At 45.6% G+C, this 24492-nt stretch overlaps 1 protein-coding gene across 1 annotated transcript in view; it reads left to right on the top strand.

Annotated features, from left to right (window-relative positions):
- Positions 1 to 24492, top strand: part of FMR1 (fragile X messenger ribonucleoprotein 1) — a 264048-nt gene that overhangs the window by 5560 nt on the left and 233996 nt on the right. The window contains 1 exon segment of the mRNA XM_063937403.1: positions 3179 to 3231. Coding sequence (XP_063793473.1) covers positions 3179 to 3231 — 53 coding nt within the window.

Genomic DNA, 24492 nt, shown 5'->3' with positions numbered 1-24492 from the left:
GACAGGAGTCACGTGATATCCCGGCATTCGGGAGAAAGGGGTCTGATGTGAAAGCATAGGACCCCTTTTAGTCCGGTATGGAGCGGGTGTTCGGTTTGTTTTTTTAACAAGTACGTGGATTTATATCTGGACGTGGATGTACCTCTGGACGCTGGAAGGTGAGTATAATTTTTTCACAGGTACCCTCGGATCGTCGGAGACCGTGGCAGTCGGCGTGTCAACATAGGTAAGTATGTGTGTGTCGGTAGTGTGTAATAAAGTTTTACTATCAAGGTGTCTGTGTACTGTTTTTATTTGGGTATTTTTTTTCCAGTAGTACTACAGGTACCAGCGGGCCCGTTTTTCTCCCGCATGCTGGTACTTGTGGTTCTCCAAGTACCAGCTTGCGGGGGAGGCTTGCTGGGACTTGTAGTATTGCTGGAAAAAACAATATCTTTTCATGATCACAAAAGGCTATCAGCCCCCCCATCCGCAGCCCATTGGATGGGGGGGGACAGCCTCGGGCTTCACCCCTGGCCCTTGGGTGGCTGGGGGGGGGACCCCTTGATTGAAGGGGTCCCCACTCCCCCAGGGTACCCCGGCCAGGGGTGACTAGTTGGATATTTAATGCCACGGCCGCAGGGCACGGCATAAAAGTGACCCCCGGCTGTGGCATTATCTGTCCAGCTAGTGGAGCCCGATGCTGGTGTTAAAAATACGGGGGACCCCTACTCTTTTTGTCCCCCGTATTTTTGGCACCAGCACCAGGCGCAGAGCCCGGTGCTGGTTTTAAAAATACGGGGGATCCCTGCCCAATTTTTCCCCGGATTTTTAGAACCAGGACCAGCTCGATGAGCCCGAGGCTGGTTATGCTTTGGAGGGGGGACCCCACGCCATTTTTTTTTCCGGTTTTTTTCCCGTTTTTTAAAATCGCGGCAAAATCCGCCAAATCGGCCGATTTTCACCCGCGGTTCTGGCGAATCCGTTTTTCATTGAATATGGTGAATTCCGGCAGCCACCTTCCGGAATTCACCTGTCGAATTAAGTCGAATTAAAAAACGGCGAAAAATTGCCGCGATTCGCCGTGAATTGCATATACCCCACTGCCTTTAATAAAATCATATCTTCCAAATATCTGACACTAAGGGGTTTTCTTTTTCTTTAATTGAGATTGTTTCCCCCACTATACCTTGTAGAAATGTATTTTTAGTTCTGCATATTTGAACTCTCCCCATGTATTTTGAATATGCTCAAGTGTGGGTACTGTGACGGTCACTCCCAAACCTTATTCTTTTTATGTGAGATCCAATTAAAAAAAATTCATTTGCTATAGTTACTGCAAGGTTGTGTTAAGGTTTTCTACAAATCGTGACCTGAGAGAAGTGTGTGAAAAAGTGGGGAAACCTACCTCTACCCGAAAAAATGGGCAACTGAGACCCAGGACTATATAGAAGGCTGTTAGTGACCATAAGAAAAGTACTTGAGGTTTTTAAAAGGTAGTCTTCAAGCTAGGCTGTTCTGGCCGATTTTTAAAGGGCAAAATGAGCCCTTCCATTTTAGCAGTGCCCTGCTAAAACAGCCTGCCACCATATGAATAGATGCCGTGATCATGTTATCCAGATTAAACCGAGAGCTTGGGGAAAGCGGTGCTGGGCATGGCCCAATCACTGATGCCACAGCTGGTGTACACCTTCATTTGTGACGTTGAGGGGGCCAGACCGCCCCCAACAGTGACGGCGGCGGGCACTACATGCCCGGCACCTCTGCGCCCTGCCCAACGAAATAATTTTTTGTTAATGGTTGAAAAATGATGGTAAGCTAGTGTTTTTCATCATATTAAATTCTTTCCAGCATTTTGGGGTACAAAAAAATGTATAGTCATTTTTTACTGTTTTTATACAAGTTTGTAAAAAGTTGGAATACACACTTTTACCTCTCGCCTGCAAGTTCAAATATCCCCTCCTAACAATACAAGACCTCCACGCACCTGTCCCACATCATTTAACCCATTTAGGGATATTCACCTGAAAACTGCCAAATGATGCAATTTAAGCCCCTCCAAGTGCATGATTATTCATAAGTAGGGGTGTTCCAGAGTTTCTGCACTGTGCCTCGACATTTTTCACAGAGTTTCTCTACCTCTTCACCTGGTCGGGTGGGGGAAGGGGTGCACTTAAAAAAACCTCAAGTTTCATCTGGCAAAATCTATGCGCTCGCGGAATTGGATTGCAAATGTAATTTGTAGTGTGTGGGTTAGCTGTGAAAACGGAACTTAACTGGATTGCCAGGAATACCACTATAGCCTGACGTTTAGCAAAACCATGCTTAGTAAATTTTCACCAATGAGTCATGGATTTGGAGGGTTTAAAACGCACACATTTTTATATATATATATATATATATATATATATATATATATATATATATATATATATATATATATATATATATATATATATATATAATTTTTTATTTATTTAGGAATATAATATTTCAGGTGAGGTTTGGTCATAGAGGAGGTTCTTCTCATATGCATTTGAATCTTTCAGTAGGGTCAATCCTTATATCAAAATAAAAAACTTGATCACTTGACCATTTATTTAATTTTATTTCTTGTATGTGGTGATCCCTGTAAGTTAGTAGTCAGAAACCACCATTACTTCTTTGCAGACTTTTTTTGTATCATGGTGTATGACATTTTTCGCTGACATTTTGGGTAAATGCAATATCTCAGCTCAGAAAAGTCATAGAAAGCTGGGATAAAAAAAACAAACATTTTCAGGAAATTTCAAGCTACATTTTTTTGTCATATAACTTTTGCCCTACCTCCCTTAGGACTGAAATTTAATGCCAAAGTTAAGATTGTATTTCACACACAAAAAATATATATATTTTTTTAAAAAGTGGTCAAGCAACCAGGGCTGGACCACTCCGCATGGATTGACCCAGTAAGCATATTGCACTATACTGTTGGCAAGTCTTTATAACCTACAGTCGTTGATAAATAACCTAAAATAAGCTGTAGGGGATGAAGTCAAAATGCGGGCCAGCTAGCGTCCCGTATGCCGGTATAATATAGCGGACCCAGCTATAGTACTTTAGTGACAAACCCTGTTATGGTAACATTTACATGGCTTCTCTGAATGATAACTTCAGCTAAAAAAAATATTTTTACAAACTTAATTTTCCTCTCTTATAGGCATTTGTAAAAGATGTTCATGAGGATTCCATAACGGTTACTTTTGAGAATAAGTAAGTACCTGGTTTCATGTTGATCAATGCCAGACATACTGGGAATTTTAGTCACATCATGTTTTTATCCCTGTGTAAAATTCTTACTTTCATGTGCAGTAATGCGTTTCATTACCAAATATTTTCAGGTTTCGTGCATAACGTCAGGACATATTGTGCCTAATACAAATATCAGTAATATGCATTATCAAGTAAAAAAATTAGGTCACTCTGAATTGTTGTTGACTTATCCTATAATGTTACTAAGGTTTCCCTCACTCACACAGTATGTGCATAATGTTTTATCATATATTTGTTGTGTGTCTGAACACCAGTAGTTTGGCAGGCTTGGCCTTAGTGGCAAACAGATGGGGCTAATTTTGAACACACATAGTTGACATAGATGAATTTGATTGCTCAGGATTTATGCTAGGCATACATAAGGCCCATACAATTATCTGGGTAATCCGCCTGATATCAGAAGATCGCCCAGACAATCATACTGTGTATTCACGTGACAGATCTTAAGATATCAATTGGTCAGACATGACAAATTGTCCATCTGATGCAATATTTTGGGAGTTGCAAGTCGGCCACATCAGTCAGTGTATGCGCTGCTGCAGCCAACCGATTGACATTTACCCTGTTCCGTCACGTGAGAGGAATGTATAAATGCCTCCTCCCCTGTGAAGTAACACAAATATTGTGTCCATATATCCAGTGAATCCAGAAAGTATTCACAGTGCTTCTCTTCTTTCCACATTTTGTTATGTTACAGCCTTATTCCAAAATGGAATAAATGAATTTTCTCTGACGTCCTAGTGGATGCTGGGACTCCGTCAGGACCATGGGGATAGCGGCTCCGCAGGAGACGGGGCACAAAAGTAAAAGCTTTAGGATCAGGTGGTGTGCACTGGCTCCTCCCCCTATGACCCTCCTCCAAGCCTCAGTTAGGTTTTTGTGCCCGGCCGAGAAGGGTGCAATCTAGGTGGCTCTCATAAAGAGCTGCTTAGAGTAAAAGTTTTGATAGTTTTCTTATTTTCAGTGAGTCCTGCTGGCAACAGGCTCACTGCAACGAGGGACTTAGGGGAGAAGAAGTGAACTCACCTGCGTGCAGGATGGATTTGCTTCTTAGGCTACTGGACACTAGCTCCAGAGGGACGATCACAGGTACAGCCTGGATGGGTCACCGGAGCCGCGCCGCCGACCCCCTTGCAGATGCTGAAGTAAGAAGAGGTCCAGAAACCGGCGGCTGAAGGCTTTTCAGTCTTCATGAGGTAGCGCACAGCACTGCAGCTGTGCGCCATTGCTCTCAGCACACTTCACACCAACGGTCACTGAGGGTGCAGGGCGCTGGGGGGGGCGCCCTGGGCAGCAATGTTAATACCTTTTCTGGCTAAAAAGAATACATCACATATAGTCCCTGAGGCTATATGGATGTATTTCACCCCTGCCAGGTCTCAGAAAAAACGGGAGAAGAGCCCGCCGGAATAGGGGGCGGGGCCTATCTCCTCAGCACACAGCGCCATTTTCCCTCACAGAACTGCTGGTGGGAAGGCTCCCAGGCTCTCCCCTGCACTGCACTACAGAAACAGGGTTAAAACAGAGAGGGGGGGCACTTATTTGGCGATATGATTATATATTAAGATGCTATAAGGGAAAACACTTATATAAAGGTTGTCCCTGTATAATTATAGCGTTTTGGTGTGTGCTGGCAAACTCTCCCTCTGTCTCCCCAAAGGGCTAGTGGGGTCCTGTCCTCTATCAGAGCATTCCCTGTGTGTGTGCTGTGTGTCGGTACGTGTGTGTCGACATGTATGAGGACGATGTTGGTGAGGAGGCGGAGCAATTGCCTGTAATGGTGATGTCACTCTCTAGGGAGTCGACACCGGAATGGATGGCTTATTTAAGGAATTACGTGATAATGTCAACACGCTTCAAGGTCGGTTGATGACATGAGACGGCCGGCAAACAAATTAGTACCTGTCCAGGCGTCTCAAACACCGTCAGGGGCTTTAAAACGCCCATTTACCTCAGTCGGTCGACATAGACACAGACACGGACACTGACTCCAGTGTCGACGGTGAAGAAACAAACGTATTTTCCTTTAGGGCCACACGTTACATGTTAAGGGCAATGAAGGAGGTGTTACATATTTCTGATACTACAAGTACCACAAAAAAGGGTATTATGTGGGTGTGAAAACTACATGTAGTTTTTCCTGAATCAGATAAATTAAATGAAGTGTGTGATGATGCGTGGGTTTCCCCCGATAGAAAATTATTGGCAGTATACCCTTTCCCGCCAGAAGTTAGGGCGCGTTGGGAAACACCCCTTAGGGTGGATAAGGCGCTCACACGCTTATCTAAACAAGTGGCGTTACCGTCTCCAGATACGGCCGCCCTCAAGGAGCCAGCTGATAGGAGGCTGGAAAATATCCTAAAAAGTATATACACACATACTGGTGTTATACTGCGACCAGCTATCGCCTCAGCCTGGATGTGCAGCGCTGGGGTGGCTTGGTCGGATTCCCTGACTGAAAATATTGATACCCTTGACAGGGACAGTATTTTATTGACTATAGAGCACAGAGAGATATTTGCACTCTGGTATCAAGAGTAAGTGCGATGTCCATATCTGCCAGAAGATGTTTATGGACACGACAGTGGTCAGGTGATGCAGATTCCAAACGGCACATGGAAGTATTGCCGTATAAAGGGGAGGAGTTATTTGGGGTCGGTCCATCGGACCTGGTGGCCACAGCAACAGCTGGAAAATCCACCTTTTTTACCCTAAGTCACATCTCAGCAGAAAAAGACACCGTCTTTTCAGCCTCAGTCCTTTCGTCCCCATAAGGGCAAGCGGGCAAAAGGCCAGTCATATCTGCCCAGGTATAGAGGAAAGGGAAGAAGACTGCAGCAGGCAGCCCATTCCCAGGAACAGAAGCCTTCCACCGCTTCTGCCAAGTCCTCAGCATGACGCTGGGGCCGTACAGGACCCCTGGATCCTACAAGTAGTATCCCAGGGGTACAGATTGGAAATTCGAGACGTCTCCCCCTCGCAGGTTCCTGAAGTCTGCTTTACCAACGTGTCCCTCCGACAGGGAGCCAATATTGGAAACAATTCACAAGCTGTATTCCCAGCAGGTGATAATCAAAGTACTCCTCCTACAACAAGGAAAGGGGTATTATTCCACATTATATTGTGGTACTGAAGCCAGACGGCTCGGTGAGACCTATTCTAAATCTGAAATATTTGAACACTTACATACAAAGGTTCAAATCAAGATGGAGTCACTCAGAGCAGTGATAGCGAACCAGGAAGAAGGGGACTATATGGTGTCCCGGGACATCAGGGATGCTTCCTCCATGCCCCAATCTGCCCTTCTCACCAAGGGTACCTCAGGTTCGTGGTACAGAACTGTCACTATCAGTTTCAGACGATGCCGGTTGGATTGTCCACGGCACCCCAGGTCTTTACCAAGGTAATGGCCGAAATGATGATTCTTCTTCAAAGAAAATGGACAATATCCTGATAAGGGCAAGGTCCAGAGAACAGTTGGAGGTCGGAGTAGCACTATCTCAAGTAGTTCTACGACAGCATGGGTGGATTCTAAATATTCCAAAACCGCAGCTGTTTCCGACGACAATTTGCTGTTCCTAGGGATGATTCTGGACACAGTCCAGAAAAGGGTGTTTCTCCCGGAGAAGAAAGCAAGGGAGTTATCCGAGCTAGTCAGGAACCTCCTAAAACCAGGAAAAGTGTCAGTGCATCATTGCACAAGGGTCCTGGGAAAAATGGTGGCTTCTTACGAAGCGATTCCATTCGGCAGATTTCACGCAAGAACTTTTCAGTGGGATCTGCTGGAAAAATGGTCCGGATCGCATCTTCAGATGCATCAGCGGATAACCCTGTCTCCAAGGACAAGGGTGTTTCTTCTGCGGTGGCTGCAGAGTGCTCATCTACTAAAGGGCCGCAGATTCGGCATTCAGGACTGGGTCCTGGTGACCACGGATGCCAGCCGGAGAGGCTGGGGAGCAGTCACACAGGGAAAAAATTTCCAGGGAGTGTGATCAAGTCTGGAGACTTCTCTCCACATAAAACAATGCTCTAAGCTTAGCAAGACCTCTGCTTCAAGGTCAGCCGGTATTGATCCAGTGGGACAACATCACGGCAATCGCCCACGTAAACAGACAGGGCGGCACAAGAAGCAGGAGGGAAATGGCAGAAACTGCAAAGATTCTTCGCTGGGCGGAAAATCATGGGATAGCACTGTCAGCAGTGTTCATTCCGGGAGTGGACAACTGGGAAGCAGACTTCCTCAGCAGGCACGACCTCCGCCCGGGAGAGTGGGGACTTCATCGGGAAGTCTTCCACATGATTGTGAACCGTTGGGAAAGACCAAAGGTGGACATGATGGCGTCCCGCCTGAACAAAAAACTGGACAGGTATTGCGCCAGGTCAAGAGACCCTCAGGCAATAGCTGTGGACGTTCTGGTAACACAGTGGGTGTACCAGTCGGTGTATGTGTTCCCTCCTCTGCTTCTCATACCCAAGGTACTGAGAATTATAAGACGTAGAGGAGTAAGAACTATACTCGTGGCTCCGGATTGGCCAAGAAGGACTTGGTACCCGGAACTTCAAGAAATGCTCACAGAGGACTCATGGCCTCTGCCGCTAAGAAGGGACTTGCTTCAGCAAGTACCATGTCTGTTCCAAGACTTACTGCGGCTGCGTTTGACGGCATGGCGGTGGAACGCCGGATCCTAAGGGAAAAAGGCATTCCGGAAGAGGTCATTCCTACCCTGGTCAAAGCCAGGAAGGAGGTGACCGCACAACATTATCACCACATGTGGCGAAAATATGTTGCGTGGTGTGAGGCCAGGAAGGCCCCACGAAGAAATTTCAACTCGGTCGATTCCTGCATTTCCTGCAAACAGGAGTGTCTATGGGCCTCAAATTGGGGTCCATTAAGGTTCAAATTTCGGCCCTGTCAATTTTCTTCCAGAAAGAATTGGCTTCACTTCCTGAAGTCCAGAAGTTTGTCAAGGGAGTACTGCATATACAACCCCCTTTTGTGCCTCCAGTGGCACTGTGGGATCTCAACGTAGTTCTGGGATTCCTCAAATCACATTTTAAACCGCTCAAATCTGTGGATTTGAAATATCTCACATGAAAAGTGACCATGCGGTTGGCCCTGGCCTCGGCCAGGCAAGTGTCAGAATTGGTGGCTTTGTCTCACAAAAGCCCATATCTGATTGTCCATTCGGACAGGGCAGATCTGCGGACTCGTCCCCAGTTTCTCCCTAAGGTGGTGTCAGCGTTTCACCTGAACCAGTTTATTGTGGTACCTGCGGCTATTAGGGACTTGGAGGACTCCAAGTTGCTAGATGTTGTCAGGGCCCTGAAAATATAAGTTTCCAGGACGGCTGGAGTCAGGAAAACTGACTTGCTGTTATCCTGTATGCACCCAACAAACTGGGTGCTCTTGCTTCTAAGCAGACGATTGCTAGTTGGATGTGTAGTACAATTCAGCTTGCACATTCTGTGGCAGGCCTGCCACAGCCAAAATATGTAAATGCCCATTTCACAAGGAAGGTGGGCTCATCTTGGGCGGCTGCCCGAGGGGTCTCGGCTTTACAACTTTGCCGAGCTGCTACTTGGTCAGGAGCAAACACGTTTGCAAAATTCTACAAATTTGATACCCTGGCTGAGGAGGACCTGGAGTTCTCTCATTTGGTGCTGCAGAGTCATCCGCACTCTCCCGCCCGTTTGGGAGCTTTGGTATAATCCCCATGGTCCTGACGGAGTCCCAGCATCCACTAGGACGTCAGAGAAAATAAGAATTTACTAACCGATAATTCTATTTCTCGTAGTCCGTAGTGGATGCTGGGCGCCCATCCCAAGTGCGGATTGTCTGCAATACTTGTACATAGTTATTGTTACAAAAATCGGGTTATTATTGTTGTGAGCCATCTTTTCAGAGGCTCCGCTGTTATCATGCTGTTAACTGGGTTCAGATCACAGGTTGTACAGTGTGATTGGTGTGGCTGGTATGAGTCTTACCCGGGATTCAAAATCCTTCCTTATTGTGTACGCTCGTCCGGGCACAGTATCCTAACTGAGGCTTGGAGGAGGGTCATAGGGGGAGGAGCCAGTGCACACCACCTGATCCTAAAGCTTTTACTTTTGTGCCCTGTCTCCTGCGGAGCCGCTATCCCCATGGTCCTGACGGAGTCCCAGCATCCACTACGGACTACGAGAAATAGAATTATCGGTAAGTAAATTCTTATTTTTTTCCCTCAAACTTCCACACACAATACCCTAGAATCACAACGTGAAAAAAGTTTTTATTGAAATTTTTGCAAAGTTATTAAGAATAAAAAACTAAGAAATCACATGTATTCACAGCCTTTGCTCAATACTTTGTTGATGCCCTTCTGCAGCAATTACAGCCTGAAGTCTTTTTGAATATGATGCCACAAGCGTGGCACACCTATCTTTGAGCAGTTTCACCCATTCTTCTTTGCAGCACCTCTCAAACTCCATCAGGTTGGATGGGAAGCGTCGGTGCACAGCCATTTTCAGATCTCTCCAGAGATGTTCAATCGGATTCAGGTCTGGGCTCTGGCTAGGCCACTCAAGGACATTCACAGAGTTGTCCTGAAGCCACTCCTTTGATATCTTGGCTGTGTGCTTAGGGTTGTTGTTCTGCTGAAAGATGAACTGTCGTCCCAGTCTGAGGTCAAGAGCGCTCTGGAGCAGGTTTTCATCCGGGATGTCTCTGTACGTTGCCGCATTCATCTTTCCGTTTATCCTGACTAGTCTCCCTGTTCCTGCCGCTGAAAAACATCCTCACAGCATGATGCTTCAGTGTAGGGATGGTATTGGCCTGGTGATGAGCGGTGCCTGGTTTCCTCCAACATGACGCCTGGCATTCACGCCAAAGAGTTCAATCTTTGTCTCATCAGACAAGAGAATTTTGTTTCTCATGGTCTGAGAGTCCTTCAGGTGCGTTTTGGAAAACTCCAGACGGGCTGCCATGTGCTTTTTACTAAGTAGTGCCTTCCGTCTGGCCACTCTACTAATCAGGCCTGATTGGTAGATTGCTGCAGAGATGGTTTCCTCCTGGAAGCTTCTCCTCTCTCCACAGAGGAATGCTGTAGCTCTGACAGAGTGACCGTCATGTTCTTGGTCACCTCCCTGACTAGGGCCCTTCTCCCCGATCGCTCAGTTTAGACAGCCGGCCAGCTCTAGGAAAGGTCCTGGTGGTTCCAAACTTCTTCCATTTACGGATGATGGAGGCCACTGTGCTCATTCGGACCTTCAAAGCAGCAGATATTTTTCTGTACCCTTCCCCAGATTTGTGCCATGAGATAATCATGTCACTGAGGCCTACAGACAATTCCTTTGACTTCATGTTTGGTTTGGCTCAGACATGCACTGTCAAGTGTAGGACCTTATATGACAGGTGTGTGCCTTTCCAAATCATGTCCAATTGACTGAATTTACCACAGGTTGACTCCAGTTAAGCTGTAGGAACATCTCAAGGATGATGCACCTGATCATGCACCTGAGCAAAGGCTGTGAATACTTATATACATGTGATTTCTTTGTTTTTTATTTTTAATAAATTTGCAAAAATTTCACTTTTTTCACGTTGTCATTATGGGGTATTGTGTCTAGAATTTTGAGGGAAAAAATTAATTTGTTCCATTTTGGAATAAGGCTGTAATATAACAAAATGTGGAAAAAGTGAAGCGCTTTGAATACTTTCCGGATGCACTGTACACCGTGAGGTATCTTTGTGTATGGCCACGATATCTGTTGGGTGTCAGGCTGTCAGATAAAATATCTGACCTCCATTTTATCTGTAGTAGGACAAAAGAAGAGAGAGACTCTTTGTTGGGGCACTCTTAGTCAAAAAATGTTAGACACTAAAACATAACTTTTAATAGATGTAATAAAAATCTAGTGACTCAAGAGTAAAAAATAAGAATTGTGAAAAAATATATTCATACATATTATTCATGCATATCGCTCAATGCTTCTATTTTAGGAATAAGTATGAGAAATGCCTGGGTGAAGATTATTTGTAGTTGATATTTTGGTTGGGACAGATCTGTCTATAATTTGAGACGGGATATAGTTATGGTCCCCCAGGAATATTACCTATGTTCAGTTTCTAAATATTGTACAATTTCTTAAATGAGAAAGATTAAAGACAATGTGATCTTTAAATGTTGCCTTAGAAGGTCCTTAAACACCTACTGCTCTAGATCTGGGCAGTGGTGTTACCGGGAAGGCTTTTACTCGATTAAACAGTGTATTGTTCGACTCTATGCAATCAGTAGAAGTCTGAAAACACGGTGTAGGGATAAAGGCATTTACATGCTCAGCAGTAATACAATAATGCAGTTAGTAGAGATTTGAAAAAAACAGTATTATAATTTTTGCATGGAAATATGTTGAAAACAAGAGGAATTTTTTTGTATACGGTATATTTTGTAATAATACAGTGAGATTCTCACATTCAAAATAACAGTAAGAGAAAGAAAGTGATTGAAGAAGAAAGAAAGGGGTATGTCTTACTTCTGCTGTTCAGCTGGGTTGTTTACTGCACCTGGTGTTCGCTGTTGGTCCCCCACACAGTTACTGACCAGGCCTACCACAGATTTGCTTCCAAGATCGGACGAGATCAGGCGTATCCTGTGGAGTATGGCCGTAATCTGCTGAATGAGAGAGTATGACTACCAAAGTGCTTCTGCTGTCCAAATTAATGGATGAGAGAGCATGAAAGAAATATATTTTATATATAATGGGCTCTATACTAATGCCATAGTTTGTAGTGTGCCCAGATGGACTTCTATATGGAAATGAATATATCAAAAAGGGGGGAGTTTGATGCTCTCCACTAGTTTTAAACTAAAGGTATATTTCTTTGTTATAAGAAAAAGAGAAAAAGGAACTCTAAGGATACTGACAAACTGTAGTCACTTAGTTCTTGTGCGGATATTACATATAATCACATATAATCGATAACCAGAAATGCCCTAGCGTTCATTGCATATAATTAAACTGCATATAACATGAGTATCAAAAAGTGCCCTGACATTCCAACAGTTGAAGAGTATGAAAAACTGTCAAAGATAAAAATGCAAAAGCTTAATTCTTGTGCAAATATTGCATATGGTCACACTGTAGTATGATATGAGTATCAAAAAATGCTGCAAGCACTTTAATTATTGTGCAGATATTGCATGTGGTCACACCGCATAAATGTGATATGAATGTCAGAGGATGCTCTCAATTCAGAGGTATTGACAGACTACAGACATTTAATTGCTATGCAGATATTGCATGTGGTCACACTGCTGTATGATATAAATATCAAAAATGCTCTAAACTCAGAGTTTTTAGTAAGCTACAAATACTTAATTGTTATACAAATATTGCATGTGGTCACATTGCATAGATTGTAGCAAATTGCTGTATCAATATGAGCATGTATGATTGTATAGAGAATTAATAGGAATTACATTTAATATAGAAATAGTACATAATAAGTTTTGGTGACCCACAAAGGGTGCTTACTGAACCGGTAGATCCCTTAGTGTGGGGGTGGGTTGCGCAGTCCCACAGAGTCCCACTAACCAACTCTGGGACTCTGTGGGACTGCGCAACCCACCCCCACACTAAGGGATCTACCGGTTCAGTAAGCACCCTTTGTGGGTCACCAAAACTTATTATGTACTATTTCTATATTAAATGTAATTCCTATTAATTCTCTATACAATCATACATGCTCATATTGATACAGCAATTTGCTACAATCTATGCAATGTGACCACATGCAATATTTGTATAACAATTAAGTATTTGTAGCTTACTAAAAACTCTGAGTTTAGAGCATTTTTGATATTTATATCATACAGCAGTGTGACCACATGCAATATCTGCATAGCAATTAAATGTCTGTAGTCTGTCAATACCTCTGAATTGAGAGCATCCTCTGACATTCATATCACATTTATGCGGTGTGACCACATGCAATATCTGCACAATAATTAAAGTGCTTGCAGCATTTTTTGATACTCATATCATACTACAGTGTGACCATATGCAATATTTGCACAAGAATTAAGCTTTTGCATTTTTATCTTTGACAGTTTTTCATACTCTTCAACTGTTGGAATGTCAGGGCACTTTTTGATACTCATGTTATATGCAGTTTAATTATATGCAATGAACGCTAGGGCATTTCTGGTTATCGATTATATGTGATTATATGTAATATCCGCACAAGAACTAAGTGACTACAGTTTGTCAGTATCCTTAGAGTTCCTTTTTCTCTTTTTCTTATAACAAAGAAATATACCTTTAGTTTAAAACTAGTGGAGAGCATCAAACTCCCCCCTTTTTGATATATTCATTTCCATATAGAAGTCCATCTGGGCACACTACAAACTATGGCATTAGTATAGAGCCCATTATATATAAAATATATTTCTTTCATGCTCTCTCATCCATTAATTTGGACAGCAGAAGCACTTTGGTAGTCATACTCTCTCATTCAGCAGATTACGGCCATACTCCACAGGATACGCCTGATCTCGTCCGATCTTGGAAGCAAATCTGTGGTAGGCCTGGTCAGTAACTGTGTGGGGGACCAACAGCGAACACCAGGTGCAGTAAACAACCCAGCTGAACAGCAGAAGTAAGACATACCCCTTTCTTTCTTCTTCAATCACTTTCTTTCTCTTACTGTTATTTTGAATGTGAGAATCTCACTGTATTACAAAATATACCGTATACAAAAAAATTCCTCTTGTTTTCAACATATTTCCATGCAAAAATTATAATACTGTTTTTTTCAAATCTCTACTAACTGCATTATTGTATTACTGCTGAGCATGTAAATGCCTTTATCCCTACACCGTGTTTTCAGACTTCTACTGATTGCATAGAGTCGAACAATACACTGTTTAATCGAGTAAAAGCCTTCCCGGTAACACCACTGCCCAGATCTAGAGCAGTAGGTGTTTAAGGACCTTCTAAGGCAACATTTAAAGATCACATTGTCTTTAATCTTTCTCATTTAAGAAATTGTACAATATTTAGAAACTGAACATAGGTAATATTCCTGGGGGACCATAACTATATCCCGTCTCAAATTATAGACAGATCTGTCCCAACCAAAATATCAACTACAAATAATCTTCACCCAGGCATTTCTCATACTTATTCCTAAAATAGAAGCATTGAGCGATATGCATGAATAATATGTATGAATATATTTTTTCACAATTCTTATTTTTTACTCTTGAGTCACTAGATTTTTATTACATCTATTAAAAGTTATGTTTTAGTGTCTAACATTTTTTGACTAAGAGTGCCCCAACAAAGAGTCTCTCTCTTCTTTTGTCCTACTGCCTCAACTTATTGACTCTGGGAGCACCACCGACGAGTGATCAGCACTTACAGTGCATACAATCATTCCTAAGTCGGTCACAGATAAAGACCTGACGTTGGTCAATATCTGTACAAACAACCTGTTGCGGAACTACCCCTGTGTAGATTCTCCATTTTATCTGACCATGTATGTCCAGCATTAGATTGAACAACAGGGTCGCATAGTGGCCAATTGGTGCAGTTGTCCAATTACTTTATACACTAGTGGATATTTATTTTCACCTGGCTGGATCTTCTGATGGTCCTGATTTTTTATTTATTATTTACTTCAGATTTTTTTTTTTTTAGCAATTTAATATTATCTACTTGTTATACCATATTTGATATAAATATGAATAAAATAGTTTTCTCTAACGTCCTAGTGGATGCTGGGAACTCCGTAAGGACCATGGGGAATAGCGGGCCCCGAAGGAGGCTGGGCACTCTAGAAAGATCTTAGACTACCTGGTGTGCACTGGCTCCTCCCACTATGACCCTCCTCCAAGCCTCAGTTAGATCTTGTGCCCGGCCGAGGTTGGATGCACACTAGGGGCTCTCCTGAGCTCTTAGAAAGTTATAGTCTTAGAATTTGTTATTTTCAGTGAGACCTGCTGGCAACAGGCTCACTGCAGCGAGGGACTAAGGGGAGAAGAAGCGAACTCGCCTGCTTGCAGCCGGATTGGGCTTCTTAGGCTACTGGACACCATTAGCTCCAGAGGGATCGACCGCAGGCCCAGCCTTGATGTTCGGTCCCGGAGCCGCGCCGCCGTCCCCCTTACAGAGCCAGAAGCAAGAAGGTGGTCCGGAAAATCGGCGGCATGAAGACATCCTGTCTTCACCAAGGTAGCGCACAGCACTGCAGCTGTGCGCCATTGCTCCTCATACACACTTCACACTCCGGTCACTGAGGGTGCAGGGCGCTGGGGGGGGGCGCCCTGAGGCAGCAATAAAAACACCTTGGCTGGCTAAAATACCTCAATATATAGCCCCTGGGGCTATATATGAGGTAAATACCCCTGCCAGAATCCCATAAAAAGCGGGAGAATAGGCAGCGAAAAAGGGGCGGAGCCTATCTCCTCAGCACACTGGCGCCATTTTTCCCTCACAGCTCGGCTGGAAGGAAGCTCCCTGGCTCTTCCCTGCGATTCTACAGTACAGTAAGAGGGAAAAGAGAGGGGGGGCATTAAAATTGGCACTGTATACAGTATATTATATAAAAAGCAGCTATTAGGGACATAACTCAGTTAGTCCCTATGTGTGCTGGCATACTCTTACTCTGTCCCCCCAAAGGGCTTTTGTGGGTCCTGTCCTCTATTTGAGCATTCCCTGTGTGTGTGGAGTGTGTCGGTACGGCTGTGTCGACATGTTTGAGGAGGATAATGATGTGGAGGGGGAGCAGATGCCTTTAGCAGGGATGTCACCCCCTGGGGGTCAGACACCTGAGTGGATGGTATTATGGCAGGAAATGAGTGCACGTATAGACTCCTTACATAAAAAATTTGACGACATGCCGACTGTGGGACAGCCGAGTCTTCAGCTCGTGCCTGTCCAGGTGTCTCAAAAGTCATCAGGGGCTCTGAAACGCCCGTTATCTCAGGTGGCACAAGTAGATGTCGACACGGATACTGACACGAGTGTCGACGACGATGAGTCAAATTTAATGCCCGTTAAGGCCATTCACTGCATGATTGAGGCAATGAAAGAGGTGTTAAATATTTCTGATTTACATCCAGGTACCACAAAAAAGGGTATTATGTTTGGGGAGAAAAAACTACCTGTAGTTTTTCCCCCGTCGGATGAATTAAATGAAGTGTGTGAAGAAGCGTGTTCTTCCCCTGATAAGTAATTGGTAATTCCTAAGAAGCTACTAATGGCGTTCCCTTTCCCGCCAGAGGATAGGTTACGTTGGGAAACACCCCCGAGGGTGGATAAAGCGCTCACACGTTTGTCTAAAAAGGTGGCACTACCGTCCCAGGATACGGCCGCCCTTAAGGAACCTGCTGATAGAAAGCAGGAGGCGATCCTGAAGTCTGTATATACACACTCAGGCATTATACTCAGACCAGCTATTGCGTCAGCATGGATGTGCAGTGCTGCCGCTGCGTGGTCAGATAAACTGTCAGAAAATATTGACACGTTAGACAGAGACACGATCCTGCTAACAATTGACCATATAAAAGACTCAGTCTTATACATGAGAGATGCACAGAGGGAAATCTGCCGGCTGGCATCTAAAATAAGTGCATTATCTATCTCTGCTAGGAGATGCTTATGGACTCGCCAGTGGACTGGAGATGCAGATTCCAAAAGGCACATGGAAGTCTTGCCTTATAAGGGGGAGGAATTATTTGGGGATGGTCTCTCCGACCTAGTTTCCACAGCAACGTCTGGGAAGTCAGCATTTTTACCCCATGTCCCCTCACAGCCTAAGAAGGCGCCATTTTATCAGGTTCAGTCCTTTCGGTCCCAGAAAAACAAGCGGGGAAAAGGAGGGTCTTTTCTGTCAAGAGGCAGAGGCAGGGGAAAAAGGCTGCAGCAAACAGCAGGTTCCCAGGAACAAAAGTCCTCCCCCGCTTCCTCTTCCAAGTCCGCCGCATGACGGTGGGGCTTCACAAGCGGAGCCAGGTACGGTGGGGGCCCGCCTCAGGAATTTCAGCGATCAGTGGGCCCGCTCACAGGTGGATCCCTGGATCCTTCAAATAGTATCTCAGGGATACAGGCTGGAATTCGAGGCGACTCCACCCCGCCGTTTCCTAAAATCCGCCTTGCCGATTGCTCCCTCAGACAGGGAGGCGGTGCTAGCAGCGATTCACAAGCTGTATTCCCAGCAGGTGATAATCAAGGTACCCCTACTTCAACAAGGCCGGGGTTACTATTCCACACTATTTGTGGTGCCGAAACCGGACGGTTCGGTGAGACCCATTTTAAATTTGAAATCCTTGAACACATACATAAAAAAATTCAAGTTCAAGATGGAATCGCTCAGGGCGTTTATTGCAAGCCTGGACGAGGGGGATTACATGGTATCCCTGGACATCAAGGATGCTTACCTGCATGTCCCCATTTACAATTCTCACCAGGAGTACCTCAGATTTGTGGTACAGGACTGCCATTACCAATTCCAGACGCTGCCGTTTGGACTCTCCACGGCACCGAGGGTATTTACCAAGGTTATGGCGGAAATGATGATACTCCTTCGAAAAAAGGGAGTTTTAATTATCCCATACTTGGACGATCTCCTAATAAAGGCACGATCCAAGGAACAGTTGTTAGTGGGAGTAGCACTATCTCAGGAAGTGCTGAGCCAGCACGGCTGGATTCTAAATATCCCAAAGTCACAGCTGGTCCCCACGACACGTCTAATGTTCCTGGGAATGATTCTGGACACGGCCCAGAAAAAAGTGTTTCTCCCGGAGGAGAAAGCCAGGGAGTTGTCTTCTCTAGTCAGAGACCTCCTAAAACCAAAACAGGTATCGGTGCATCACTGCACGCGGGTCCTTGGAAAGATGGTAGCTTCTTACGAAGCAATTCCATTCGGCAGGTTCCATGCCAGGATTTTTCAGTGGGACCTGTTGGACAAGTGGTCCGGATCGCATCTTCAGATGCATCGTTTAATAACCCTGTCTCCACGAACCAGGGTGTCTCTTCTGTGGTGGCTGCACAGTGCTCATCTTCTGGAGGGCCGCAGATTTGGCATACAGGACTGGGTCCTGGTGACCACGGATGCCAGCCTACGAGGCTGGGGGGCAGTCACAAAGGGAAGAAATTTCCAAGGACTATGGTCAAGTCAGGAGACTGCCCTTCACATAAATATTCTGGAACTAAGGGCCATTTACAATGCCCTAAGTCAAGCAAAATCCCTGCTCCTACACCAGCCGGTGCTGATCCAGTCAGACAACATCACGGCAGTCGCCCATGTGAATCGACAGGGCGGCACAAGAAGCAGGACGGCGATGGCAGAAGCCACAAAAATTCTCAGATGGGCGGAGAATCATGTACTAGCACTGTCAGCAGTGTTCATCCCGGGAGTGGACAACTGGGAAGCAGACTTTCTCAGCAGGCACGACCTCCACCCGGGAGAGTGGGGACTTGATCCAGAAGTCTTTCAAATGATTGTAAATCAATGGGGTCGCCCACAGGTGGACATGATGGCGTCCCGCCTAAACAAAAAACTAGAGAAGTATTGCGCCAGGTCAAGAGACCCTCAGGCGATAGCTGTGGACGCTCTAGTCACACCGTGGGTGTACCGGTCAGTTTATGTGTTCCCTCCTCTACCTCTCCAGTGATCGCGCTGAGCCCAAAAAAAAGTGGGTCCCAGGGACCCCTCACTTTTGAAAATTGGGGTCCTACCGGTCTTTTTCTGGGTCCCATCGGAATGAAGGTTCTTTTAAACTTAATCTTGTTTGGACACTACAAAAGTGTTGCAAGCTGGGGTGATGGGGGTGACAATGCTGCTGGGCTGTGTAGCATGCAGGACACCCTGCACCAAAGGTGTAACTAGACATTTTGGTGCCCTTAGGCAGGAAGTGAATTGGTGTCCCACCTCCCAGACCGCAAAGCAGAGGGAATGCGCGCCGAAGGCGCGCCACAAAATTTTAGGGGCGTGGCTTCGTGGGGAAGGGGCGTGACCACATAATAGTGCCAATTCACATTACACCACACAGTAGTGCCGTTTATACACATTGCACCAGGTAGAACCTCCTATGCATACTGCGCCAGGTAGAGCACTTTATACATATTGCGCCAGGTACAGCACGTTATACACTTTGCACTAGGTACAGCACGTTATACACTTTGCACCAGGTACAGCACGTTATACACTTTGCACCAGGTACAGCACGTTATACACTTTGCACCAGGTACAGCACGTTATACACATTGCGCCAGTTAGAGCGCGTTATACACATTGCGCCAGGCAGAGCGCGTTATACACACTGCGCCAGGCAGAGCGCGTTATACACACTGCGCCAGGCAGAGCGCGTTATACACAATGCGCCCGGTAGAGCGCATTATACACAATGCGCCCGGTAAAGCACGTTATACACAATGCGCCCAGTAAAGCACGTTATACACAATGCGCCCAGTAAAGCACGTTATACACAATGCGCCCAGTAAAGCACGTTATACACAATGCGCCCGGTAGAGCATGTTATACACACTGCACCAGGTAAGAGCACTGAGGCACACTGCACCAGGTAAGAGCACTGAGGCACACTGCACCAGGTAAAAGCACTGAGGCACACTGCACCAGGTAAGAGCACTGAGGCACACTGCACCAGGTAAGAGCACTGAGGCACACTGCACCAGGTAAGAGCACTGAGGCACACTGCACCAGGTAAGAGCACTGAGGCACACTGCACCAGGTAAGAGCACTGAGGCACACTGCACCAGGTAAGAGCACTGAGGCACACTGCACCAGGTAAGAAAGCTGAGGCACCCTGTACCAGGTAAGAGCACTGAGGCACACTGCAGTAATCACCGCCGTCTTCGTCGTCCTCCTCCTCCCCCCCCCCCCCCCCCCAATTGGGCAAAACCATGCTGCACTGCATGTGGGGCAGATGTAACATGTGCAGAAAGAATTAGATTTGGGTGGGTTATTTTGTTTCTGTGCAGTGTAAATACTGGCTGCTTTATGTTTACACTGCAATTTAGATTTCAGTTTGAACACACCCCACCCAACTCTAACTCTCTCTGCACATGTTACATCTGCCCCACCTGCACTGCACATGGTTTTGCCCAATAGTGTACTTTTGTTGTTTGCTAGCAACTCTGAATAACCCCCTAAGTTTATAATATTTATTTACCTGGACTTTTGTGTTATACTGCTCAGCAAGTACACTTTATGATAACAGAAATTAAGACTCGTAGTCACACTAAAGTACAATGCTAACGACCAACATACACAACACACTTTCAGACAACTAGCCCATCAATATGGTCTTTGGTGGTATATGGTATCCTGTGATGTGACTCCGCCTCTAAAGGTAAATCACTTAGGTAAAAAAACAACAAAGCAGTTAGTAGAGGCTGGTATATAAATGTGTGAAGGTGGGTGGTCCCTCCAGTGGATGACTGAAACACCTGGTTAGTATTGATGCAGAATGTACAATCCAGATCTCCCCCTTTTCAAAGTCCCTTATTAGAGTAATTTGACTTATGTACTGCAATCCAAATTACAGCGTTTATTTTTACATAATGTTTGCATAGAATTATGTCAAAATGGAAAAAATAATGGAAAAAAGTTACAAATGAATATATTAAATTAATAGTTGTTTCATAGATATATAAAGTCAAAGCTAGTCCTAACAGCCATTGATTTTGTGTTAAATGCAAGCAAGAACTACACAGAATGCAACAATTATTTCCACTGACTTGATTTAGAACAGTGTTTCTGAAATCCTCACACAACCCAACAGCTCATGTTTTCAGGATTTCTTTAATTGTGCACAGGTAACGTAAGCCGTTTCTGTCTGCAAGTTTTGAAAGACCAATAATATTAAATGCAACTGGTTAGTTTGCTGCAGTTTACGCGCTCTGAACAGTCAGCGCGGCCATTCATTACTATGGAGAGAGTGTACCCGAGTTACCTCTCATTTGCAACAAGGGCTCCTGGAGGGGATGTTACATTGACCGATAAGGACAAGAACGGACTGAGGGTTTTGTCAGGGTGCATCCAATTAATAAAATAATAAATTTGTGTACTGAGAGATGCTTGGCGTAAGTGACCCGTCAGGTTCTGTGCAGTTCTGCTAACAGAGGGTGTCCTCCTCCTCCCCCCCCCCCCCCCCGGGTCGTAGCAGACACAGGGACACAGACAAGGAAAGCAACACACTTGCAGGCCGGGATCGGCGTCCTCCGTGATCTAGTGGGTAAAGCTGGGCAAAGTGCCTGGGGCCTCCCGCGGTGCCGTCTGAGGCAGTGGCCGCGCTGCCGCTCTTGCCTTTGATGTGTTCTCTCAAAGCAAGAGCGGTAGCGCAGCCACTGCCTCAGACGGCACCGCGGGAAGCCCCCGGCACTTTGCCCAGCTTTACCCACTAAATCACGGACTCCGATCCATGCACATAATTACCAGAGTCCCTGTGGCAACCCCCGTCCCCCATCCGCACAATAAACTTACGGACACCGAGTCACCCTTCCTCTGCAAGCAGCCTGGCGCCAAAGAGGAGGGGAAACTGGCTCCACCTCCTCTTTATATCATTCAGCACGGGGCCTGCATGCCAGTTAAACAAATCCCCCTTACAGATTGGCGGAATGAGGAGCGCGTCCCCGGGGACCCGCCCATTTTGTAAACTTGAGTCCCATGTCTTCAAAAACGAATAAAAAACGCGCTATAGCGCGTTTTTGCGATCACTGCTCTCATACCAAAGGTATTGAGAATAATAAGAAAGCGAGGAGTAAACACAATTCTCGTGGTTCCGGATTGGCCGAGAAGAGCGTGGTACCCGGAACTTCAAGAGATGATCTCAGAGGACCCGTGGTCTCTGCCGCTCAGACAGGACCTGCTGCAGCAGGGCCCCTGTCTGTTCCAAGACTTACCGCGGCTGCGTTTGACGGCATGGCGGTTGAACGCCGGATCCTGAAGGAAAAGGGCATTCCGGAGGAAGTCATTCCTACGCTTATTAAAGCCAGGAAAGATGTTACGGCAAAGCATTATCACCGCATATGGCGGAAATATGTTGCATGGTGCGAGGCCAAAAAGGCCCCAACAGAGGAATTTCAACTAGGTCGATTTCTGCATTTCCTGCAAGCAGGAGTGAATATGGGCCTAAAACTGGGCTCCATTAAGGTACAGATCTCGGCTCTGTCGATTTTCTTTCAAAAAGAACTAGCTTCAGTACCTGAAGTTCAGACATTTGTGAAAGGAGTGCTGCATATTCATCCCCCATTTGTGCCTCCTGTGGCACCTTGGGATCTCAACGTGATGTTGAGTTTCTTAAAATCACATTGGTTTGAGCCACTAAAAACCGTGGATCTGAAATATCTCACGTGGAAAGTGGTCATGTTATTGGCCTTGGCTTCAGCCAGGCGAGTGTCAGAGTTGGCGGCTTTATCATGTAAAAGCCCTTATCTGATTTTCCATATGGATAGGGCAGAATTGAGGACTCGTCCCCAGTTTCTCCCTAAGGTGGTGTCAGCGTTTCACCTGAACCAGCCTATTGTGGTGCCTGCGGCTACTAAGGATTTGGAGGACTCCAAGTTGCTAGACGTTGTCAGGGCCCTGAAAATATATGTTTCCAGGACGGCTGGAGTCAGAAAATCTGACTCGCTGTTTATCCTGTATGCACCCAACAAGCTGGGTGCTCCTGCTTCTAAGCAGACTATTGCTCGTTGGATTTGTAGTACAATTCAGCTTGCACATACTGTGGCAGGCCTGCCACAGCCAAAATCTGTCAATGCCCATTCCACAAGGAAGGTGGGCTCATCTTGGGCGGCTGCCCGAGGGGTCTCGGCTTTACAACTTTGCCGAGCAGCTACTTGGTCAGGGGCAAACACGTTTGCAAAATTCTACAAATTTGATACCCTGGCTGAGGAGGACCTGGAGTTCTCTCATTCGGTGCTGCAGAGTCATCCGCACTCTCCCGCCCGTTTGGGAGCTTTGGTATAATCCCCATGGTCCTTACGGAGTTCCCAGCATCCACTAGGACGTTAGAGAAAATAAGAATTTACTCACCGGTAATTCTATTTCTCGTAGTCCGTAGTGGATGCTGGGCGCCCATCCCAAGTGCGGTTTATCTGCAATACTTGTACATAGTTATTGTTAACTAAATCGGGTTATTGTTGAGCCATCTGTTGAGAGGCTCTATTGTTTCATACTGTTAACTGTGTTTCATATCACGAGTTGTACGGTGTGGCTGGTAGGAGTCTTACCTGGGATTCAAAATCCTTCCTTATTGTGTACGCTCGTCCGGGCACAGTACCTAACTGAGGCTTGGAGGAGGGTCATAGTGGGAGGAGCCAGTGCACACCAGGTAGTCTAAGATCTTTCTAGAGTGCCCAGCCTCCTTCGGAGCCCGCTATTCCCCATGGTCCTTACGGAGTTCCCAGCATCCACTACGGACTACGAGAAATAGAATTACCGGTGAGTAAATTCTTATTTACTCCTACCTGTAAAAATATTGTGATTTTTAAGCTGGGTAGACACTTTACAGATCAAAGTTTGATCCTCCTAGCGATTATTAGATCAGTGTGCGCCATGTACACATGGAGTTATTCTTAGCTAATTGTGTGCATTCTTTTTAAGCAGAACTAATATTCCAGGCCTTCCAATCAGAATGTTGCAGTTTGAATGTTGAAGACATTCATTGACTAACGCTCTTGCGTACACCAATCACCCGATGATTGCCTAGGCATGTATTTGGTGTTCTGGATCAACTATCCCACTTCAAAAACATCTATATATAAATGTGAAAGCACTCACTCACTCACTGACTCACTCACTCACTGACTCACTCACTCACTCACTCACTGACTCACTCACTCACTGACTCACTCACTCACTGACTCACTCACTGCATCGTGGGACTGAGGGGAGAGAAGCAGACCTACTTAAATGATAGGCTCTGCTTCTTAGACTACTGGACAACATTAGCTCCAGAGGGTCGGAACGCAGGTCTCACCCTCGCCGTTCGTCCCGGAGCCGCGCCGCCGTCCTCCTCACAGAGCCGGAAGATAGAAGCCGGGTGAGTATGAGAAGAAAGAAGACTTCAAAGGCGGCAGAAGACTTTGGATCCACACACACACACACACACACACACACACACACACACACACACACACACACACACTAAAGACACACACACACACACTAAAGACACACACTAAAGACACACA

This window comes from Pseudophryne corroboree, chromosome 8, assembly GCF_028390025.1.
Source record: "Pseudophryne corroboree isolate aPseCor3 chromosome 8, aPseCor3.hap2, whole genome shotgun sequence".
NCBI lineage: Eukaryota > Metazoa > Chordata > Amphibia > Anura > Myobatrachidae > Pseudophryne > Pseudophryne corroboree.
Note: the sequence above shows the minus strand (reverse complement) of the source record. Positions and strands in the feature narration are given on the sequence as shown.